General features: G+C 40.0%; 1 protein-coding gene across 1 annotated transcript in view; it reads right to left on the bottom strand.

Annotated features, from left to right (window-relative positions):
• The window catches only part of sppl3 (signal peptide peptidase 3), a 205,687-nt gene that overhangs the window by 67,208 nt on the left and 116,521 nt on the right, over positions 1-21,958 (bottom strand). Inside the window, exons 4-5 of the mRNA XM_060843725.1 lie at positions 17,298-17,417; positions 12,290-12,368 (exon numbers count right to left, since the gene is read on the bottom strand). Coding sequence (XP_060699708.1) covers positions 12,290-12,368; positions 17,298-17,417 — 199 coding nt within the window. The remainder of the gene's footprint in view (positions 1-12,289; positions 12,369-17,297; positions 17,418-21,958) is intronic.

The raw sequence follows: 21,958 nt of genomic DNA, 5'->3' as shown, positions 1-21,958 counted from the left end.
AAAATAGAATAGGAATTTACCATTAGTTTTTACATCAACCAAATAGAAAAGAGTCAAACAGATCATATTGTCCCCACTACCACTGGGAGCTGACACCAAATGCTATTGCTGCAAATTGATTATGGAATTGCAATCTTCCTCCAAAGTAGTAGAATGAAGACTATTTTTACTATAATCCATGAAAGATTCAATTGAAAGCACTAAATCAAAGCGTCCTCACATATTCATAGTTACCAACACATTTGCAAAAAACTTTCTCCAGCTGTTGCATTTATGAGGTTTTGCCTATAATAATTGCCCATGCAAGTATTTTTAATGCATTAGTGGGGTGTGGGCATCACTGGCTAGACCTCTGCTTATTACCTATCCCTAGATGTCCTTGAGAAGGCAGTGGTGAATAACTGCAGTTCATTTGGTGTAAGTACGCCCAAAATACAGTTAGGGAGGCTGGTCCAAGTCAGAATAGTGAGTGGCTTGAAAGAGAACTTGCAGGTGATGTTCTCATTGTATTTGCTACCCACGTCCTTCTCGTTGGCAGTGATCATGGGCTTGGAAGGTGCAAACAAGGTGCTATGATGAATTACATTTTGTAGATGGTGCTCTTGAATGTTTCTGTTCATTGGTGGTGGAGGGAGTGAATAATTGTGAACATGATAATAATCATGCGGGTTGTTTTAGTCTGTATGGTATCAAGCGTGTTCAGTGCTACTGGAAACGCAGTCATTCAGCCAAGTGCACAGTAGTCTATTACATTCCAGATATGTGCCTTAATTAAAAGGCAAGGCACTTGCTTCAGGATTCCTCACTTCTGACTTGCCCTTAAAGCCACAGAATTTATATGGCTCACCCAATCAGCTTTTGGTCAATGGAAAACTACACTGACCACATCCCGCCCACCCCCCTCCCCCCTTGGTGTCACATTTGCTCAAATGCAGCCTTGATGTTAAGGACCCTCACTCACTCATCTCTAGATTTTAGCCCCATTGTCCATGTTTGAACCAAGGCTGTGAAGTCAGGAACTGTTTGGCTCTAGCAGAATGCTGCTTGATAGCATTTTTGTTTCTCTCTTCAATCACTTTATTGATGATCAGCAGTAGAGGGTGATAATTGGTTGGGTGGGATTTGTCTTTACGTTGTGTGTAGGATATACCTGGACAGTTTTTCACATTGTCAGGTAATTACCATTGATGTATCTGTATAGGAACAGTTTGGCTAGGAAAGTAACAGGTTCTTGAGCACAAGTCTTCAGTACCATTGTTAGAACCCTATCAGGACCCATTGCCTTCGCAATATCCAGTGCCTTCAGCTAATTTGCTTGACATCACATTGAGTGAAGTAAACTGGCTGAAGACTGGCACCTGTAATGATAGAGACTCCTGGAGGAGGCGGAGATAGATCGACTTGGCATCGATTGTTGAAAATTCTTCAGCCTCATCTTTTGCACTAATGTACTGAGCTCTCGTCATTGAGGATGGGATATTTGTGGAGTCTTACTCTCCAGCGAATTGTTCAATTGTCCACCAACATTAACAATTGGATTGATCAGATCTGCCCACCTGTGATCTGATCAGTTTGCAGTGGAATCACTTAGCCTTGTCTATCACTTACTGCTCGTACTGTGATGCGTACAAATAATTCTGTGATGGAACTTTACCAGGCTGAAACTTAACTTTTAGTTATGCCTTAATGTTCACTTCAGAGGAACAGGGCTGATCCTCTGGTGTGATTTTAATGGTGGAATGGAGGGTATGACCAACCATTGGGTCTGGGCCAGAGACAATGTTGAGGAACCCAAGGCAACTCCTGCCCACTGTATACTAGTGTACACCACCTCTGCTGGGTCCACTTTGCCTGCGGGACAAGAAATGAGATGGAGCTGTCTGGGACATTGTTGGTAAGGCACGATTCTGAGAGTATAACCATGCCAGTTGTTGCTCAATTATTCGGTGATCACCCAATTTTGGGCACTCATCTCCGGATGTTAGGAAAGATGCTTTGAAGATGTGCCATTGTTGCTTCTGGTGCCTACCTCAGTGCCAGATGATCTGCCCAGTGTCATTCCTGTTTTGAAACATCTTAAGCAGTATAATACAACGGAGTTGCTTGCTAGACTGTTTCAGAGGGCAGCTATAGGTTCAGAGCAGTGCTTTGGGCCTGCAGTCAGATGCAAGCTAAACCAAGGTAAGGTCTGCAGATTACTCTCCTTAAATGGAGGTTAGTGAACTAGTCTTGTTTTTGCAACAACCAATTGTTTCATCATTACACATCTAATTTCAGAATTTCAATTTACAATTTCAGAATTTCAATTTACAATTTCAGAATTTCAATTTACAATTTCAGCCTCCACTATTTCCCATGGTAAGATCTGAAGCTAAGTCCCCAGGGCATTACCGGAGTCTCTGAATTACTAGATCAGCAATAATACATTGCCTCCACCTAAATCTTAAAATATTCTCAAAAATCCACAACAAATTAGTTTTAAATTAAACACACAGTGTAATATTTAGGCAATGCCGTCTCACTACTGGCACCGTTTATTGTTTGGATACTAATATCACCTCTCAGTTGCAGTGACATTAATGATCTCAAAGTACTATTACAAGGATATGGGAGTTTGCTCCATTTCATGGTCCCTGTTTTGCCCTCAGGTAACATTAGTAAAAGTTAGGTTAGCTAGTTAACCATCTTGTTTCTGAGATGAGGAGACATTTCTTCATCCAGAGTAATGAACCTGTGAACTCTGCTACCACAGAAAGCAGTCAAGGGCAAAACACTTATTTGAAAGAGTTATGTATAACACTTGGAGCTAAAAAGATCAAAGAATATGGTGAAAAGCAGGCCAACTTGGATGATCAGGCATCAACATAATGAACAACAGAGCAGGCTGAAAAGGAGTGAACGGTCTCCTCCTGCTCCTATTGTCTATGTTTCTAGATTTCCTTCCTATTTATGCGAGATTTTTGTGAAATCTGGCTATTGCACTTGCTTGCAAAACAGTGGCCGTACTCAGAAAGGTATCTGATGGCTGAAATACTATTTGGGATATTTACAAGAAGGCATTACAGAAATGGGGGCTTGAGTGGCACGGTGGCTCAGGGGGTTAGCACTGGTCAACAGGAGGCTGGAGGAACACAGCAAGGCAGACAGCATCAGGATGTAGAGAAGTCAACGCTGAGTAAGTTAGCACTGTTGCATCACAGCGACAGGCACCAGGGCTTTATTCCTGCCTTGCAAGTCTGATACATTTGCACATTCTCCCACATCTGTGTTGGTTTCCACTGGATGCTTTGCTTTCCTCCCTGATATGCAGGCTAGATGGATTAGCTATGGTTTGCGGTGTTAGAGGGATAGCTTGGAGGGTTGGGTCTGGTAGGATGCAATTGGCCTCCTACCAAACAGCCTCTTCCTGCACTATGAAATACATGCAGCTTCTAACTTGAAAATTCTTTACTTTCTCACTTGAGTCCCGTGTAGAGGAGGAGTTGTGCAGTACATAAAAAAATTTTCCCTCAGTGATCTATTCCACTAAAGCAAGAATTAAAATAATGAAAATATTGGTATCACTAAATGGTATAATGGATGTGCATTTCTTCTTCTACGTGAAGCAGTTACTAGTCACAGGCGTAGAAAACAGCAGTGGTTTTCCACAACCAAAATCATTTAAGATGCAGTCATCTTTTTCAATTGTTGGCACTACTGCCAATGGGTCAATACAATGTATGTCAAATTTCTTTCAGCTTATCTGTCTCATACCTCAACACTCCCACCTTGGCAAAGTATTTTGAATTTAGAGCAGAGGACACACAACATAATAAAATAGAGAAACAATTAAATTTCAAGTTAACAGACACACGATTAGGAATTTCACTCTGACTACAAATCGCACACATTGGACAATTATTGGCCAGATTAACATGGAGCATGAGATACATTGGCATTCAGACAAGACCGCAGGTAATTTAACGAGTGGTTAGGAAATCTACCCCCTACAAGGGGTCCTTGCGCTATCAGGAATCTTGAGTGAAGAATGTTGCATATGGCGGTTCCATGCAAGAAGAGCTTGAGTACATTCACTAGGTGCAGGCCACATACAGTTTTTCAGCCTAGCGGAAACTATGTTTCACTTTTATGTTGAATGTTTTCATTTGTAGCCACAATTTATTTCCTTAAAAGGGGTGTTTTACATTTTGGGTTATTCTTCAGCTTGACAGTCCTAACATGTGAAGACCACTTGCATGGGACAAGGGAGAGTGAGGGAACCAGAAGATCTTACGAGTCTGCGCCTGGGCCTGGCCAGAGTCCAGACTCATCTGCCCTTCTTGCATGATTTTATCCACTTTCTGGTGTCCATTACCACTCCAAATAGTGATATTTGGATACATTTGTGTTCTATAAATTTCCATTGACCATTTGATTTCAAATTTTGTTAGTGGCCTGCTGGGGGCTGAGTAACTTGCTGAAGCTGGGTCTGAAAGAGTAGAAGGTCTACCTGGTTGTTTAACAGTAGTGCACATTGTGTAAATAGTTGCATACATAACAACATGTTTCACAAGGAGAGATTCAAATTGAAACCCCAGGGTGAAGTGAATTATTGAGGAGTCTGGATAGCAGGAGAATGCTACAACTGGTCCAAGGAACTGGAGCAAGGGATAGAGGCAGCAGCACAATTCTTCACTTGTCAATAACTTGTGCTGAATCTACTGCATCATAGAAGAGGCATGTTGGGGTATGAGGGAGAAAGAAATCAGTCCAGTGAAGTGGGGTGAGTAGCTCCACAAAAGTGGTGGTGGGGGGTTGCTGAGAGAGTAGGTGGTGGAGGCAGCAGCACCACAGACAGGCTAAGTGTGGATGGGCAGGAATAGCTCCTTGAAAGGGAGGGGGTGCATGCAGGGGTGGTACTATCTCACTTTATGGAGAAGGGCAGGGCATAGCTGTTTGGGGTCATGGAAAGGGCAGGAGGTTTGTCATTCCTCAGAGGAATACAATACTACAGCAAAGTGACATGAAGATTCTATGATCGGGGCCAGTTCCGAATTGAGAGGAACTTTCGAACTGGTCTACCTCTACAATTCCCCACCTTTTTGCATTGATATTTCTTCTGGGGCCAGTGAGCCTGATTTCATTCACCCCTCCACCACTCTTCCCTGGAAGAGAAACAGGTGTGACATCAATGGAAGTATCCACTAAAATGAGGAGACTTCCTGATTTGAGTTTCGCTCTATGGCACAAACCTAGCTATCATTACCAAAACCCGTTGGCAACTTATCAAAAATTCTGGAGATTGGCCATCATACATAGAAGTGCATCATGGCAGGAATAAAAACCAAATGAAATGACAAAACATTATCAAATGGTGCAGAGAAGATTATGAAGAGCTTTTTACTAATTGCAGTAGTAAGGTTGCATGTATTATTGAGGAATTCAATACAGGAAGTTCAGTTTTATTCCTGTTTGCTCTTAGTTGGTAAACTGGTCTTCATATACTTGGACTTATTCTTAAACATCTAAAAAGAAATCACGAAATCACAGAGTCTGTGATCAATCATTTTAATATCATACATCTAATAGGGAACATAATCAAATGTAACTTAATACTTTGAGGCAATTAGAGATGAAAGAGGCATGGTTACTAAGTTTGCAGGCAACACCATAATTGGTGGCATAATAGTCAGTAAAGTAGGTTTCTAAGATTACAAAGGGATCTTGATTAAATGGGTCAATGGGCTGAAAAATGACAGGTGAAGTTCAATCTGGATAAATACAAGGAATTGCATTTTGGTACAACAAACAAGGGTAGGACTTAGAGAATTAATCATGGGGCCTTGCTGTAGAACAATAGAGGATTCAGGGTGCAGGTACAAAATTCTCTCAGGTTTGTATCACATATAGACAGGGTATTTAAAAGGCATTTAGCACGCTTGCCTTCAGCGCTCAGTCCTTTGAGTACTGGGTTGGGAAGTCATGTTGAGGTCGTATAGGACATTGGTGAGGCCTCTTCTGGAATACGGTGTCCAGTTCTGTTTATCCAGTTATAGAGAGATTATTATTAAGCTGGAGAGGGTGCAGAAGAAATTTACCAGGACATTGTTTGGTATGGAAGATTGTTGTTAAAATTAAAGGCTGGATAGGCTGGGACATTTTTTCATTGGAGTGTAGGAGGTTGAGAGGTGACCTGATAGAAGTTTATAAAATAATGAGGGGTATAGATAGTTAATGGTTGTTGTTTTTTCTTTAGGATGGGGGATTTCAAGACTAGGGAGCATATTTTTAAGTCGAGGGCATGTTGCTGGAAAAGCACAGCAGGTCAGGCAACATCAGAAGGGCAGGAAAAAAAAAAATCGACGTTTCAGACTAGAGTCTTTCATCAGGAAATATCCTGATGAAGGGCTTTGGCGCGAAATGTCGACTCCTGCTCCTCGGATGCTGCCTGACCTGCTGTGCTTTTCCAGCAACATACTCTCGACTCTGATCTCTAGCATCTGCAGACTTCATTTTCTCCTGGCATATTTTTTTAAGGTAAAACGAGACATTTTAAAAAAAACATGAGGGGAAAATCTTTTACACAGAGTGGCTTGTGGGTGGAATGAACTTCCTGCGAAAGTGGTGGATGTGGGTTCAATTACAATATTTAAAAGACACAAAGATGAAAAAATGAATAGGTTTGGAGGGATATGGGCCAGGAGCAGGCAGGTGGAACTGGTTTAGTTTGGAATTATATTCTGTCTGGACTGGTTGGCCTGAAGGTTCTGTTTCCACGCTGTATGACTCTATGGAGACCATAAGACACAAGCAAAAGTTAGCTGTTTTGCCCAGAGAGTGCGCCTCATGATTCAATTAGACATGGTTGATCTGATCATCATGAATTCCATTTTCCTGCCTTATTCTCAACCTTCAATTCCCTTAAATTGATCAAAAATGTCCATCCCAGCTTCGACAGCCCTCTGCAGTAAAGACACCCACAGACTTACTCCTTCAGGGAAAATAAGGTTGCAACAATGTCTGCTCTCATTCTCCTAAAATTCAATAAATACAGACCCAACCTACTCAACATTTATTCATAAGGAAATCCCTCCATATCCAAGATCAACCTCGTGAAACTCCTCTGGGGTACCTGCAAAGCCAGCATACATATCCTTAGATAAGTGGACCAAAATAGTTTACGGTATTCACCTATGGTCTGAGCAGTGCCTTATATAGTTTTAGCAAGACTTCCTCTTTTTTAAAAATACTTTATTCCCTTTGAACCACAGGCCAACATTCTATTTGACTTTCCTAGTACCTGAAGATGTATGCTAGCATTTTGTGCTTCATTTTTGAGGTCCCCTAAATCCATCTGTGCTGTAGCTTTTTGCAGTTTTTCCCTACTTATATAAGATTAAGAATTCTATCCTTCCTGCCAGATTACAGAACTTCATGTTTTTTCACATTATATTCCATCTAATAACTTTGGCTCACGCACTTAACTTGTCTACATTCCCCCCTGTAGACTCATCTTCACCACATGCCTTCCCAACTATTTTTGTATCATCTACAAAATTGGCAATATTACATTGACTTCTACCATCCAAATCATTAATGCTGTAACGAATAACTGTGGCTCCAGCACAGATCCCTTGGGTACTTCACTCATTACATACTGCAATATTGAAAATTCCCTCTTTATCCCAATTTTCTGCCAATTTGTTTTTTATTCATTTAGTGGGATGTGGGCATCACTGGCTGGCCAATATTTATTGCCCATACCTGGGTCCCCTTGAGAAAGTGGTGGTGAGCTGCCTTCTTGAACCGCTGCAGACCACCTGCTGTGGGTTGACTCACAATGTTATTAGGGAGGGAATTGCAGATTTCTGACTAGCAACGGGTGAAATATTTCCATGTGAGCCAATTAGCTAATTCTCTATTCTTCTAATATATCACTTCTAGCACGGAGGGCTCTTATTTTATTAAGTAGCCTAATTTGGGGTACATTATGAAACACCTTTTGAAATGCAAATACACTACATCCACTGGCTCCCTTTTTTTCCTATTCAGCACCCCTTGAGAAGGTAACAGACAATTAATTTATCAGACATGACTTCTCATTCATGAAGTCATGCTGACTTTGCCTGATCATACTTAGCATTTCTAAATGGTCTGCTATTACAACCTTCATAACAGACTCTACCATTTTCCCAATGACAGATGTTAAGCTAACTGACCTGTAGTTACCTTCTAGAATTTTGTCTCCCTCACTTTATGAATAAGGGTGTTAATCAGCTGTTTTCTCAATCTACTGTGACTTTTCCCAAGATCTAAGGATTACATCAGTGCATTCGCTACCTCTGCAGCTGCTTCCTTTATATCTTAAGGAAGCAACCCATCAGGTCTAGGGGACTTGTCAGTCTTTAGCCCCACGAGTTTCCAGAGTAGTTTTTCTCCAGTGACAGCTCACATATTTATTTCATGTTGTACACTCCACCCATTTAATATATTTGAAATGCTATTAATGCCGACTACTGTGAAAGGTGAGTGAAGTTTTTATTCAACTCTTATACCATTTCCAGATTGCCCATTATTGTTTACACAGCTTCATCCTATAAGGCACTTATGTTTACTAATGTGTCTCTCTTGCTTTTTATCTTTAAAGCAGCTCATACTATCTGTTTTTATGTTACTTGCTAGGTTGCCCTCTGTCTCTTTTCTCCTCCATTATTTTTTCTCCATCTTCTATTGACATTTTTAAAAACTTACCGAAATCTTTGGTTTTACCATTGATTGTTGTCATATTGTATATTTATTCATTCAATTTAATACTATCCATAATTAGTCTGGCTAACCATGGTAAGTTTATGCCTTTCTTGAAATCCTTCTTCCTCGCTGAGTTAATTACAATCAGCAAATATCCAATTTCTCAATATTTGAGATTGTTCATCAACGGTCTTTCCTACTGAACTCTCTCTTTCAGTCCACTTTGGCCAACTCTGTTACCAAATTATCTTCAACAATATTCAATAATAGGAAATCTGAAATAAAAACAAAATGCTGGAAATGGTCACGACATTTGGCAGCAGCTGTCGGGAAATGGCAGTTGCACTCTTCATTTATACTGCCAGACATGCTGAGTATTTCCAGTGTGTACTTGGTTATTACTTTAGGCTGGACTACTTCTGGCAGTGAGCAATTATGTTTAAAATACTTTGAGAGATTCCATGAGGCTTGCTGGGGTTTGGGGAACTGTGCTCTATGATTACATCAGCTTATAATTATATCCATACTTATATTGCAGCTTCACAGGCCAAATTCTATTTTTATTACATAAAATTAAGAATTTATCTTAACTGGTGTTTAATTAGTGGACAGAGGCAGAAGGTTTAATGATTGCCCATTGTGTATGAAAACCACTAATCACTGACCTAATCACTAATTTAAGAACAACAGCAGTTTTAGAAGTCAATACAATACAAATAATTATGATATCATGCATCAGAATATCACCTGGCATATTATGGTAATAAAATTTACCATTGCAGTGCTCTGAGGCATTAAATTCACTCCTCAAAGCAAAGTCTATGATTTCATTTATCAATTTTCTCTCATGTACTCATTACACTCCCCCTCACCAGTTGAGTTTCTCTCCTTCCCAATGACATATTTTTTTCATCGTTCTTATTTAGGTTTTTATTGCTCCCCCACTCATGCTGCACTTCACTCAACCTCATTTTCGGCAGTAGGCATGCACTGCTGCATTAGGCAGACAAAGGCACTCTGGAGGGAAAGGGTGAAGCAGCCAAACAGTTGTGGAATCAGAAGAGGTGAAAATCAACAGCCGAAGTTATGCACACAGACTGGCAGAGATCCTTCATCACCAAAGTATTGTCTGGTCACAAAGGTTTGCAATTTTTTGTTTAGATGAGGAAACAGGATTACTAATAATAAAAACATAATACTTTGGGCCTTAAATTTGCTCTCGAAGTCTCTTGTGAATATAGAGCTACCATGCCCACAAACACACTTCCCCATTGTGAAGCCAAATAGAACACAGTAACCTATGCAATACATCCACAAATACAAACGCATTTCTATGACAATATGGCACAAACTACTTTTTTCTTTTTAAAGCAACTCTGATCATGCACCAAAATTACTTAAAGAAATAACTTTTTTTTAAATTAAGGAATGGTTGTCCAAAAGCCTTTCTGGCAATTTATGATTTAGGCACACAAATATTATTTTTAAAAAGTGTAACGATACTGTGCCTTGTGCAACTCCAGGACACTCCAAAATTCTCATCCAACCACAGACAAGTATAGTAAACAATTTCTTTACAGCAACTATGAACAAAAAGGAGAGAGAAATAAATAGTCGAGGGCATGAGGGAAGATGATCTCATTTTCTATATTTACTTTATACAGATCGCATATCCCAACCAAACGTGAACAAGTTATTTACAAACTAGAAGAAACAAACCTGTATAATTTAGTATCAGCCCTTCCCATAGTAGTAGCATTCCCAGTTTGTTCAAAAGGCAGTGGGTTTACAAAGCTTTATGGCATAAATTAGCCTGACATTTCAGTGCAGCAAAGCTGCCATCTTTCACTTAAGATTTTGAGAGGGCAGATGAGACTCTTGATTTAAGTGCAGATAAAATATTCCATGCATTATTTGATTTATAGCAGGATGACTCTCTCCAGTTCACCAGTCAAACAACATTCCTCAACAAACACCAAAAACCATTTATGTTATTGCTACTTGAAGGTATTTCTTGTGTTCAAATTAGCTGCCATTTAAAGAAAATTAAAACATTTTAATAATTTTTCCATAGTGGCTAGGAAATATTTTGAGACGAGGTTGTGAAAGTTACTGAATAAATATAATTTCTATTTTTCTTTCTTTATTTATTTACCAGTAAATAAAGGTTTTGTGGAATGGCCAAAAGGTTAATAGGCTTTAAATTAAGAGAAACAATCTTATGAAAATGTAGCTAAAATGTGCAAGGGTGAAGCAGCAGGTTATGAGGATATGAGGAGCAGCTTTGGAAGGCAAGAGGGTGAGGAGAGAGAGGACACTGTGGGAGGAAGTGCAACACACACACAGTCAAGATACTTTCTCATCAACCTGTTCAGAGATGTTACATCTCTGGAACAAGTATGACTTGAATCCAGGTCTTCTGGCCCAGAGGAAGACAAGAGAAGATTGCACCACAAGAGCCCTGACACAAAGTGAATTGAGACTTCTGCAAATCCGTTCCACAATGTTTGTAATGGAGCTAGACCTAGGGCCTGCATCATTCTTAAATTAATGTGTCCTTTTGTCCACAGTGCTGAGTGACCTCAAAAAAGAAGACATTCTAGAACTTCACCAGCTCCATCTGTACCCAGCAATGATCTTACTAAATATTAAGTACCTACATCTGTACATTACACATTCCACCTTGCTGTGCATCACAGCTTTACAAACTGTAGGGGACAAAAGTCAAATATGAAAAACATGGAGGCATTGGAGACAGATTTTCTAGCAATCCAACACTGAGCTCATTGTTAAGACAATATTCAAACTGGTGGCTTTATAATAGGTTTTAGGGATTTGATAGGATAGATGTGTGGAAGATGCACCAACCTGCGGAGAGAGAAATAAAATTAAACCAGTATTTCCAAATTCAAGAGAAACATTTCAACCTGAACAGTAGCAAGAACCATGCTGTCGAAGCCTTGCATTAATCAGGGCTGAATCACAATAATGCCAAAGCTCAAAAGAGAACAATTTACATTGCATGAATTGGAGTTCATGCAATCCACACTAATCTTTATCCCTGTTTACACAACAGGAGCATATTTGATTTTTTTAATATACTGTTGCATACAGGATTGCTGTGTGCAAACTGGTACCACGCTTCCTAAATTAAAAGAGTGGGCACAATTCAAATGTTCACCATTGGCTAATGTTTTATGACAGAGAGGTTGTAAAAGGTGCTACACAAATGCAAAATTTTTCTCATCTTTATTGACTCACTGGTAATTAAAGATTCTGTAGAGTTGCTGAGTGCAAATTTTTCCATTTTAAATTAACTCCAGCGCTGGGATCTTTGATAAGTTCACACAACTAACCATTCAGAAAATAAGCAGATTTAAACAGTACACATGAAATATACCTTTGCAGTAAACTATAAATGCTACTTAAGGCAAGCAAGCAGAAGACTTAATTCTTTCCTTATGGAGAAAAAGGCAAAATAATCAATGAGAGTCAACAAAATAAAAAGTACAACCATTCTCAAAGTTCACTGTGAATATAGCACATTGAATTATAAACTTACTTGTTCTGAGGTGAACAGGGTCTTGTTAAATACTGGCACATTGGAAGTAGCAGAAAGGCAAATGCTATTGTTGCAAGAACTGAAAGAAAAGAAAATCTGGTGAGTTCCAGCTAGCATTGCATCTACAGAGAAGGAGTAAAAGTACAATCACAAGAGACCAAACACTTAATTAGTTCAGTTAGCATACTGAATTTATTAAAGAATGGCCTTCATACAAAAGGATTATCTACAGAGTTATAATGTTGATGACAAAAGCAAATATTACTTGAGTTAAAATGGAAAGCTGATACCTATATTTTCTTGTATCTAAAAGGAATCTTCTACAAAAGAAAGTGGATTACTATTGGAATTAGTCATATCCATGCTGCAATTTCCATATTCACTTATAGAAAATGCCTTAGCACACGACAATAAATAATATCTGCCTCCTGAGGGGAAGAACCATTTTTAAACAAGTTAATAATGCTTTAATAATTACAACACACGACTAAAAAAAACTAGCATTTCTGTCCGTTTGTGGAATCTGGATTGTGCTGGCTAGGCAAGTACTTATTGCCCGTGAAGTGGCAGTAAGCAGCCTTCTTGATCCATTGTCGTCCTTGGGCGTACGTACCTCTGCAAAGCTGTTAGGGAGGGAATTCAAGGTTTTGACCCAATAATTGTAAAGGAACACTGATCCAATTCCAAGTCAGATGGTACACGATCAGGAGGAGAACTTCAACGTGGTGGTGCTCCCATGCTTTACGTTGCTTGTCCTTCCTTTGAAAAATGCTGGCAAAGAGGCCTGATGAGTTGCTTTTGTGTATGTTGCAGGTGATGCACAATGCTGTCACTGTGTGAATGTAGAGGTGAAAAGGATGCTAAATAAAGCACGATGGTTTGTCCTGGATGATGTCAACTTCTTGTTGGAGCTGCACCAATCCAGGCAAGTGAACAGTACATCATTACAGGTGATGAGTGCACTGTCAATGGCGGATGGGGATCAAGAAGTCCAGAAAAGAGTTACACAGTGCAGAATTCCTAGCCTGGCTTCTGATCTACTTTTATAGCCACAGTAGCTTTATGGATTGTCCAGTTCAGTTTCTAGTCAATAGCGACCTCCAAATGTTGACAATGTTGGTAAGCCATTGATCCTCAATGGGAGGTGGTCAGATTCTCTTTATTAGATGGTCAATACCTGAAGTTTGTGTGGTGAGAATGTTACTGCTATCAGCTCAAGCTTGGAAGCTATGCAGTTTTCTTGCATTTGGACATGGCTCAGAGTGGCAAACAATGCTGAATACAGCACAAATATCAGCAAACTTCATAACCTGACTTTCTGATGGAGGAAGGTCATTGATGAATTAGCTGAAGATGGCTGGCGCAACATATAGCAAATCAGTTTTTATTATTCATCCACTACTTACCCATAAGCCTTGCAAATATTGTTCCCTTAAATACTTAACTAATTCCTTTTTGAAAATCAAGACTAAATCAACCCCTGCACTGATATCATAGCAATACTTGCTTTCCGATAACTGGCACCATCTTGTGTGTTCGGTATGATTCTTCTGATACCCACTGACTCCCAATTTTGCTAGGGCTACATACATAGTCAAATGCTGCCTTGATACTGCTTCACTTCTGGAGTTCAGCTCTTTTCTCAATGTTTCAACCAAATGCTGTGGAACCCAAATTGCAAAATGACCAGTAATCAAAAAAATGGAAAGACTGAGGATTGAGAAAATTTAAAACCCAACTTAAAAATGTCCAAAAATAAGGAGTAGAAAATAAATGTTATTCTGGCCTTTAAAATGAGAGGATATGAGCAGTGATATATTGATGCAATTACATAAGGCCTTGTTGAGACATCTGGAACATGTGCAGTTTTGGTTTCCTTATCCAAAGATGTCCCTGCTACAGTGGGAGTGCAGCAAAATTTACCAGACTAACTCCTGGGGTGGCAGGTCTGACATACAAGGAGAGGTTGAATTGGTTATAGAGGAGTGAGGGGGTGAACTCAAAGAAACCTATAAAATTCTAGCAAGAATAGATAGGCAAGATTAGATTAGATTCCCTACAGTATGGAAACAGGCCCTTTGGCCCAACAAATCCACACTGATCCTCCAAAGAGTAACCCACCCAGACCCATTCCCCTTCCCTATGCTTACCTCTGACTAATGCACCTAACACTATGGGCAATTTAATGTGGCCAATTCACCTGCACATCTTTGGACTGGGGGAGGAAACAAGAGCACCCAGAAGAAATCCACTCAGCCACGGGGAGAATGTGCAAATGCCACACAGACAGTCGCCAGAGGATGGAACCAAACCTGGGTCCCTGGCGCAGTGAGGCAGCAGTGCTAACCACTGAGCCACTGTGCGGCCCTTATAAATGAAGGATGCTTTCAATGGTAGGGAAATCACAGACTAAGAATACAGGATAAACCTGTTAGGACTGAGAAGAGAAATTTCTTCACACAGAAAGCAGGCGCGACCAAAATTATGATTTCAAGAAGAATCGGATGTACCAGTTAGTATTAAAGGGATCAATGGATATGGGGAAAAGCAGGAACAGGCTATTGATCATAAGTGATGAAGTACACTTGAGATGCTTGATGACCTGCTCTTATTTTCTATGTTTCTATGAGTTCCAGAGGGATCAGTGCAGGAGCTACAATTATTACAATATATATTAATGACTTGGTATGAGGGAAAGTGGCTCTACTGTCACCAAGTTTGTGGATGACAAATGCTGGAAGGCAAGCAGTGAGGATGACAAAGGAATATAGACAGGTTATGTGTTGTCAAAAACTTGGTAGATGCAATGCAATGCAATGTGGAAAAATGTAAGGCTATTAAAATCTGGCAGAAAGCTGCATCAATGGAGATTTGGAGGTCCTTGTGCACGAACCACAGAAAGCTGGTACAAGTCAGTTCTTCTATAACACGATAGTTGCAACCCCATGTTATAGAAAAATCATGCTTTAGAAACAGCACTTAAAAGTGTTGGTGCTGTAATTGCGTTACAATCAACATATGTTTTAAAAGTTTGTGTGCAGCAGAAACAGTGCTCCCAATTTGTCAATCACGTTACAGTGAATCTGTATTGACAAAATGCATTTATAACAGAATGACCGGTATGCAAGGGTAGGCAAACGAAATGCTGACCTTTATTTCAAAGGGAACAGAATATATATATATGAAAAAGGCAAGCCTTGCTAAAACAATACAAGGCACTTGCTAGACCACAGCTGAAATGCTGTGAATACCCTTGATCCCCTTATCGAAAGAAAGATAGGCTGACATTGGAGGCAACCCTGAAGAAGTTCACCAGGTTGATGCTGGGAATGGAAGGATTTTTTCTTTAAACAACGTTTGAGTAGGCTGGTCCTGCACTCGTTGATGCTGAGACCCTTAGATGCTGAGAGTTTGTTTTTCTTTGTGGGAGTGTCTAGGACCAGAGGTAAGGGGGTGCCCAGTTAGGAGAGAGAGGAGAAATAAACTTCATGCAGAAGGCAGTGAATTCCTTACTGCAGGAGGCTATTGATACTGATACTGGTCACTAAGAAACAAAGTGGAGACTGATATCTAATCAAAAAGGGATTCAAAGGTTACACTCAAAAAGGCAGGAAAGTGGAGTTGAGGATTCTCAGGTGAGTCCTAATTTTATTGAATGGGGCAGACCTAACTGGACCAAAATGGTCTACCTCTGCACTTCTGTCTTAATGTCTTATGAACAGGTTATTGCTGCCTAAGTCCTACTTCAGAACCTTGTCATCGATCTCTTCCAATACTCTACTAACGATGACAGAGAGTAAACTGACAGGGCAGTAATTGGCCAGGTTGCATTTGTCCTGCTTTTTCAGCACAGGACACAACTGTGCAATTTTTGCATTGATGGGTAGGTGCCAGTGTTATAGCTGTACTGGAACAGCTTAGCTAGTGGTGTGTCAAATTCTGGAGCACAAGTCTTCAATAATGATGCTGGAGTGTTGTTGGGGCCCATAGATATTACAACATCCAGTGTCTTCAGCTGTTTCCAACGTTAGATGGAGTAATTCAGTTTGCCTGAACACTAACATCTGAGAAACTAGGAACCTTAGCAGAAGACCAAGGAGCGGAGGTGGAGTGGATCTACACTTGACACTTCTGGTTCAGGATGAGTGCAAATGTTTCATCCTGGTCTTTTGCACAGATGTGCTAGGCTCCCTGATCAGCAAGGGAATATTTGTGGAGCCTTTATTCCTCCGTTAGTAGTTCAACTGCTCACCAACATTCACAATTGAACATGACAGGACCTTGGGTCAGATCTGTTGGTATCAAGTCCATTTAGCCTTGTACATCGCATGCTGCTTAGTACTGTTTACATGGAAACAGTGCATGTTGTAGGTTCATCAGCATGATACCTCATCTTTCGGTACACCTTTGCTGCTTTTAGTATGCCCTCTTGCACTTTGCATTGAACAATGGTTGGCTTCTCCAAGTTTGATGGTAACGATAGAGTGGTGGGTATGCCCAGCCATTAGGGTACATTCAATATAATTCTGATGGTCTACAGTGTTTCATGTATATCCAGCTGTGACTTGCAAGAAGTGTTTGAAATCTCGGTTAGTAATGCTCTTTGGATGGTCAGTGCAGACCTGATGGATCGAATGGCTTATTTCTGCACTGTAGAAATTCTAATGACAAGTCATCACTGTCCTCCTTTATCACTTTTCTTGAAAACCATCTTTTTGGCCAAGCTGTTGGTCATCTCCCCAATTACTTATTCCTTTGAGTTAACATCTAAAAACTTTAAAAAGTTTTTTCTTTTTTATACAATTTTTGAAGGCTATAAATAGAAGTTATTTCATTAATTAATTACTCAAATCTCTAATACTGGCAACAAGTGGTTTTACCAGAATCCAATATTTTCTGTAGTTAGTTAGGATGTTTAACACCATGTGACTTGCCAAATGTTCAGTTCATAAATAGGAAAAACGCTTTAACAATATTCACATTCCTCAAACACTATTCTGAATCCTACCTGCAGTGCATATTGTAAAGACTACTTGAACGGAATCGAAGAAGAAGAACATCACTAGGAGAGACACTGATGCCCCTACTGGAAGGAACAAGGCTTGTGTAGAATCTATGGTCTGGATACCTAGAAAATAAATTAAACCTAGTTAGTTAAGAGTTTGCAATAAACTTACTTTGACAAATTACACTACATTCACATGGCTCATGAGTACAAGATCAATGCCAAAAAGTAGTTCCAACACACGCATGTGAAGCTCAGGCCACCTCTATAGTATTTTTTATGAAATTATTTTTTACTGCTTTATTTTACAGAGAAGGGTGGTTATTAAGATGGCAAAGTGACTGCAGAATGAGGCAAGTAGGGGGATTGAGAAGATACAAGCAGAGGTTCAAGATTTTTGCAGCCTACACTGACGACAGGAGGGGCTGTAGAGAGAATAAGCACACTGTCCGTGCACTATGACAATTCAAGTAGGGATTGTTAATAGGAATGCAGTAGTCTGATACAGTATCCCGATTCCTGAAGAAGGGCTTATGCCCGAAACGTTGATTCTCCTGCTCCTTGGATGCTGCCTGACCTGCTGCGCTTTTCCAGCAACACATTTTTCAGTTCTGATATAGCATTGTCAGGGGGGTAAACACAGTTCTCTGTGGTCCAGAGTAACAATGTTGTCTGCCGGTTTGGGACAACTACTCTGGAGAGAAGCATGCAGGAGGAGAAGCAAGGATCCCGATTTTGTGGTACATCTGGATACCAATGACACAGACAAGTGTAGGAAAGGTTTACATTTAGGGATTATGAGCAGTTAGGGGCAAAATTAAAAGGCTTAACCTCAAAGGGAGATCTCTGGATTACTTGAGCCACAGAAAAATTGGCATTGGATAAATAAGATTGGAGAAATGTCTGCGTGGCTGAAGGATTGGAGTAGCAGAAGTGAGTTTGGAGTCATGAGACATTAGCAGCAGAGCTGGGGAAGTCGGAGCTGTACTATTTAAACAGTTTTCACCTTAACCATGCTGGACCAGTGTTCCAATGAATTGTACAAAAAGGCTACAGAGAGCAAAGGGAACAGATTATCTGACAGTTGATGTGGTAAATGGCAGGGGGGGGGGGGGGGGGGGAGGAGGGAAAATAGAGAGGAGAGAGAAAAAACAATGTAACAATTTTACTCATATTAACCAGAGTGGTTAAGGAAGTGTGAGCGCAAACTTAGCACATGAGTAGATAAGGTCAGAGATTGCAAAAGTATAAAAAGACAATTATAAGGTTTATATCTAAATGTTTAGAGTACTCATAAAAAAAGGATGATGAATTGTTAACAAAATATATACAACCTGACTGCTATCAGAGAGATATGGCTGCAGGGTGACTGAGGTTATGACCCAAATATTTAAGATTTCGACATTTTGAAAAGATAGGAAGCTAAAAGGTGGTTGGGGTAGCACTGTTAATTAGCTTGAAAAGGACAAGATGTAAAATGGGTTTGGGTAGAAACGTCACTTGGGGGAATATGCTATGGACTCCCTGACATAGCTACACTCAGGACAAAGTTCACAGGAAGAGACCGATGTAGGATATAAAGGAAGTTACCTCAATAATTATGAGTGACTTTAATCTAATTGGTAAAAGTAACTAGAAAATAAGATGACATGCTGTATTCAAGATTTGAAACTAGATAGTCCTGGTGTATGGGATTAAACTCATCGTAAAGAACCCTCTTGGTAGCATCAAAACATGACAGAATTTTACATTTTGTTTGAAGTGTAGGTCTCAGACTAGGTTCTTAAATTCAAATAAAAGGTAATTATAAATATGTAAAGACAGAGCTTTAAACTCAAACTAGGTTAAAAGGTAGAATAGATGCAGAAGGAGATATCCAATAATGAAAACATTATCCCATTGAGAACGAAAGAATTTCTCAAGGATGCATTATCCACAGTTAAGCAAACAAGCTAAGGTTGTATTGAATTGAAAGACACTGTACAAACCTGCAAAGTTAAAAATCACAACACTAGGTTATAGTCCAACAGGTTTATTTGGAAGTATTAATTTTCAGAGTTACGTGATAAAGCAGCAGTACTTTGAAAGCCAGAACTTCCAAATAAACCTGTTGAACTATTACCTAGTGTTGAGTGATTTTTAAACTTTGCCCACCCCAGTCCAACACCAGCACCTCCACATCAAATCTGCAAAGATTTGTCATTTTTTTAAAGAAAGTTGAAGAAAGCAAGGGCTGAAAGGTGGCCAGCTAATAACGTAAAACTGACCGTTTTAAACAAATTATGTAAATAGGAAAAGAACGAAAACTAGTCCTGGACCCTTAACTTAGCAATATTGTTGGATCCACAGAAGATGTCTGATAAGGTGCCACAAAGATTGATACACAAGATTGAGAAAAGCCAAATGGCAGTTGTTTCCAGCAACATTTGCCAAAACCAAGGACAAAAATACATGACACCAGGTTGCAGTGCAACAGGTTTATTTGAAATTATAAGCTATCGCCGTATAGCCCTTTCAGCAGGTGAAGTGAGAGGGAAGCACACAGAACACAGAATTTATGGGCAGGGAGATCAGAAGATCATACAAATGATGAGTGGAGTGACGATAAGTCTCTGCAGGTGACCAAGGGTGTTAGGTGGTGTAAGTAAAGTGTCCAAAACTAAATAACCACCAAAGGTATGACCGATAATCCAATTAAATAAGGCAGAAAGATAACTAAAACAAAACAAAAACAAAGTGGTGCTGGAGGTAAACCAAATGACTGGAATAACATGGAATACAAACAGGTCTGGCAGCATCTGTGAAGAAAAGCTAGAGGAAGGGTCACCAGACCCGAAAGGTTAACTCTGATTTTTCTTTATAGATGTTGCCAGACCTATTGGGCTCCCCAACAACCCCTACCATAACTCCTGATTTACAGCATTCACTGTTCTTTCAGTTTTTATTTGACTGGAATATAACAACTTTTTTTGTGTGTGTGTGTGTGTGTGTGTGGGGGGGGGGGGGGGGGGAGAGGGAATGGGACTTAGCAGATCTGGTGGCATCTGTGGAGATAAATCAGAGTTAATGTTTCGGATCTGCTGTCCTTTCCTCTGGCTTTTCTTCACAGATGCTGCCAGACTTGCTGGGTTTTTCCAGCGGCTTCTGTTTTCATTCCACATTATTCCAGTCATTTGATTCGTCTCCAGCATCACCTTATTTTTAATTTTTTTGTAATTATCTCTCTGCCTCACTTAATTGGATTATAGATTATCCATTTGGTTATTATTTAGCTTTTGACACTTTACTCACATCATCTAACATCTGTGGTCACCTGCAGAGACATATTATTCAACACACCACTCACACCATTCGTATGGTCCTTTGACCTCTCTGCCCAAACATTGTGTTCCGTGTGTTTCCCTCTCACCTCACCCAATGAAGGAAGAGCGCTCCGAAAACTTGGGATTTCAAATAAACCTGTTGGACTATGACCTGGTGTCATGTAATTTCTGAATGTGCCCACCACAGTCCAACACTAGCATCTCCACATCTTCAAAACCAGTGAGAGTGAAATGTCAAGAGGGGATATGCACTCTACAAAGAGATTGGATTGGTTGGGCAAGGATATGGCAGATAGAGTAAAAACATGGAAAGTCGGAATATGTTCAGCTTGGCAGGAAGAACAGAGATGCACTGTACTATTTAAATGGAGTACATTTTGGATGACCTGGAAGATGAATTGTACATTGTACATGAACAGTATTCAAATACAGAATTCTATTTGGAAGGCAAGTGGAACATTTGCTTTTATTGCAGCTGTACGTGGCCTTAGTGAGACCACATCTGGAGTCATGTTTTAACACAATTATATCCTCTTAAAGAAGGAGATCAGAACAGTTCACAAAGGTCATTCAACTTACTCCTGGGACAAGTGAGTTATCACACAGGGAAAGGTTGGATCAGCTGGGCTTGTATCCCTCGAAATTTTACGAAGGTAAATAAAGTGGGTGAGAAGGCATTTGGGATACTTGCCTTCATTAGCTGAGGCAGAGAGTTTAAGGACAGGGAGCTTATGTTGGAATCCACATTATAAATAAGTGTTGTGACTGCAGTGAAGAGGGTAAAGAGGAGATTTACCAAGATGTTGCCTGGGCTAACAAGTTTTAGTTATGAAGAGAGATTTGATAGACTGGAGTTGAGGAGGGACATAGATTATTTGCATAAAATTATGAGGGCCACAGATAGGATAGACCGTCCCCCTTGGTGGAGGGATCACTGATTAATAACTATGATTTGGAGATGCCAGTGTTGGACTGGGGTGTACAAAGTTAAAAATCACACGACACCAGGTTATAGTCCAACAGGTTTAATTGGAAGCACGAGCTTTCGGAGCACCGCTCCTTCGTCAGGTGGATGTGGATTAATAACTAGAGGGCATAAGTTTAAAGGAAGGGGCAGGAAGTTTAGTGGGGATGCGAAGAAAATATTTCTCACTCAGAGGACAATGAAAATCTGGAATCAATCCATTGCCTATAAGAGGTGGTAGAGACAGAACCCCTCATAACACCATTAGTGCTTAGATGTACACTTGTGATGTCGATGCCAATGCCAATGCATATAGCTACGTGCTGGAAAACGGGAATAGAATAATTAGGTGGTTGTTTTCGACCAGCACAAACTCG

The sequence above is a fragment of the Hemiscyllium ocellatum genome, chromosome 24, assembly GCF_020745735.1.
Source record: "Hemiscyllium ocellatum isolate sHemOce1 chromosome 24, sHemOce1.pat.X.cur, whole genome shotgun sequence".
Lineage (NCBI taxonomy): Eukaryota > Metazoa > Chordata > Chondrichthyes > Orectolobiformes > Hemiscylliidae > Hemiscyllium > Hemiscyllium ocellatum.
This window is presented reverse-complemented; position numbering and strand designations above follow the sequence as displayed.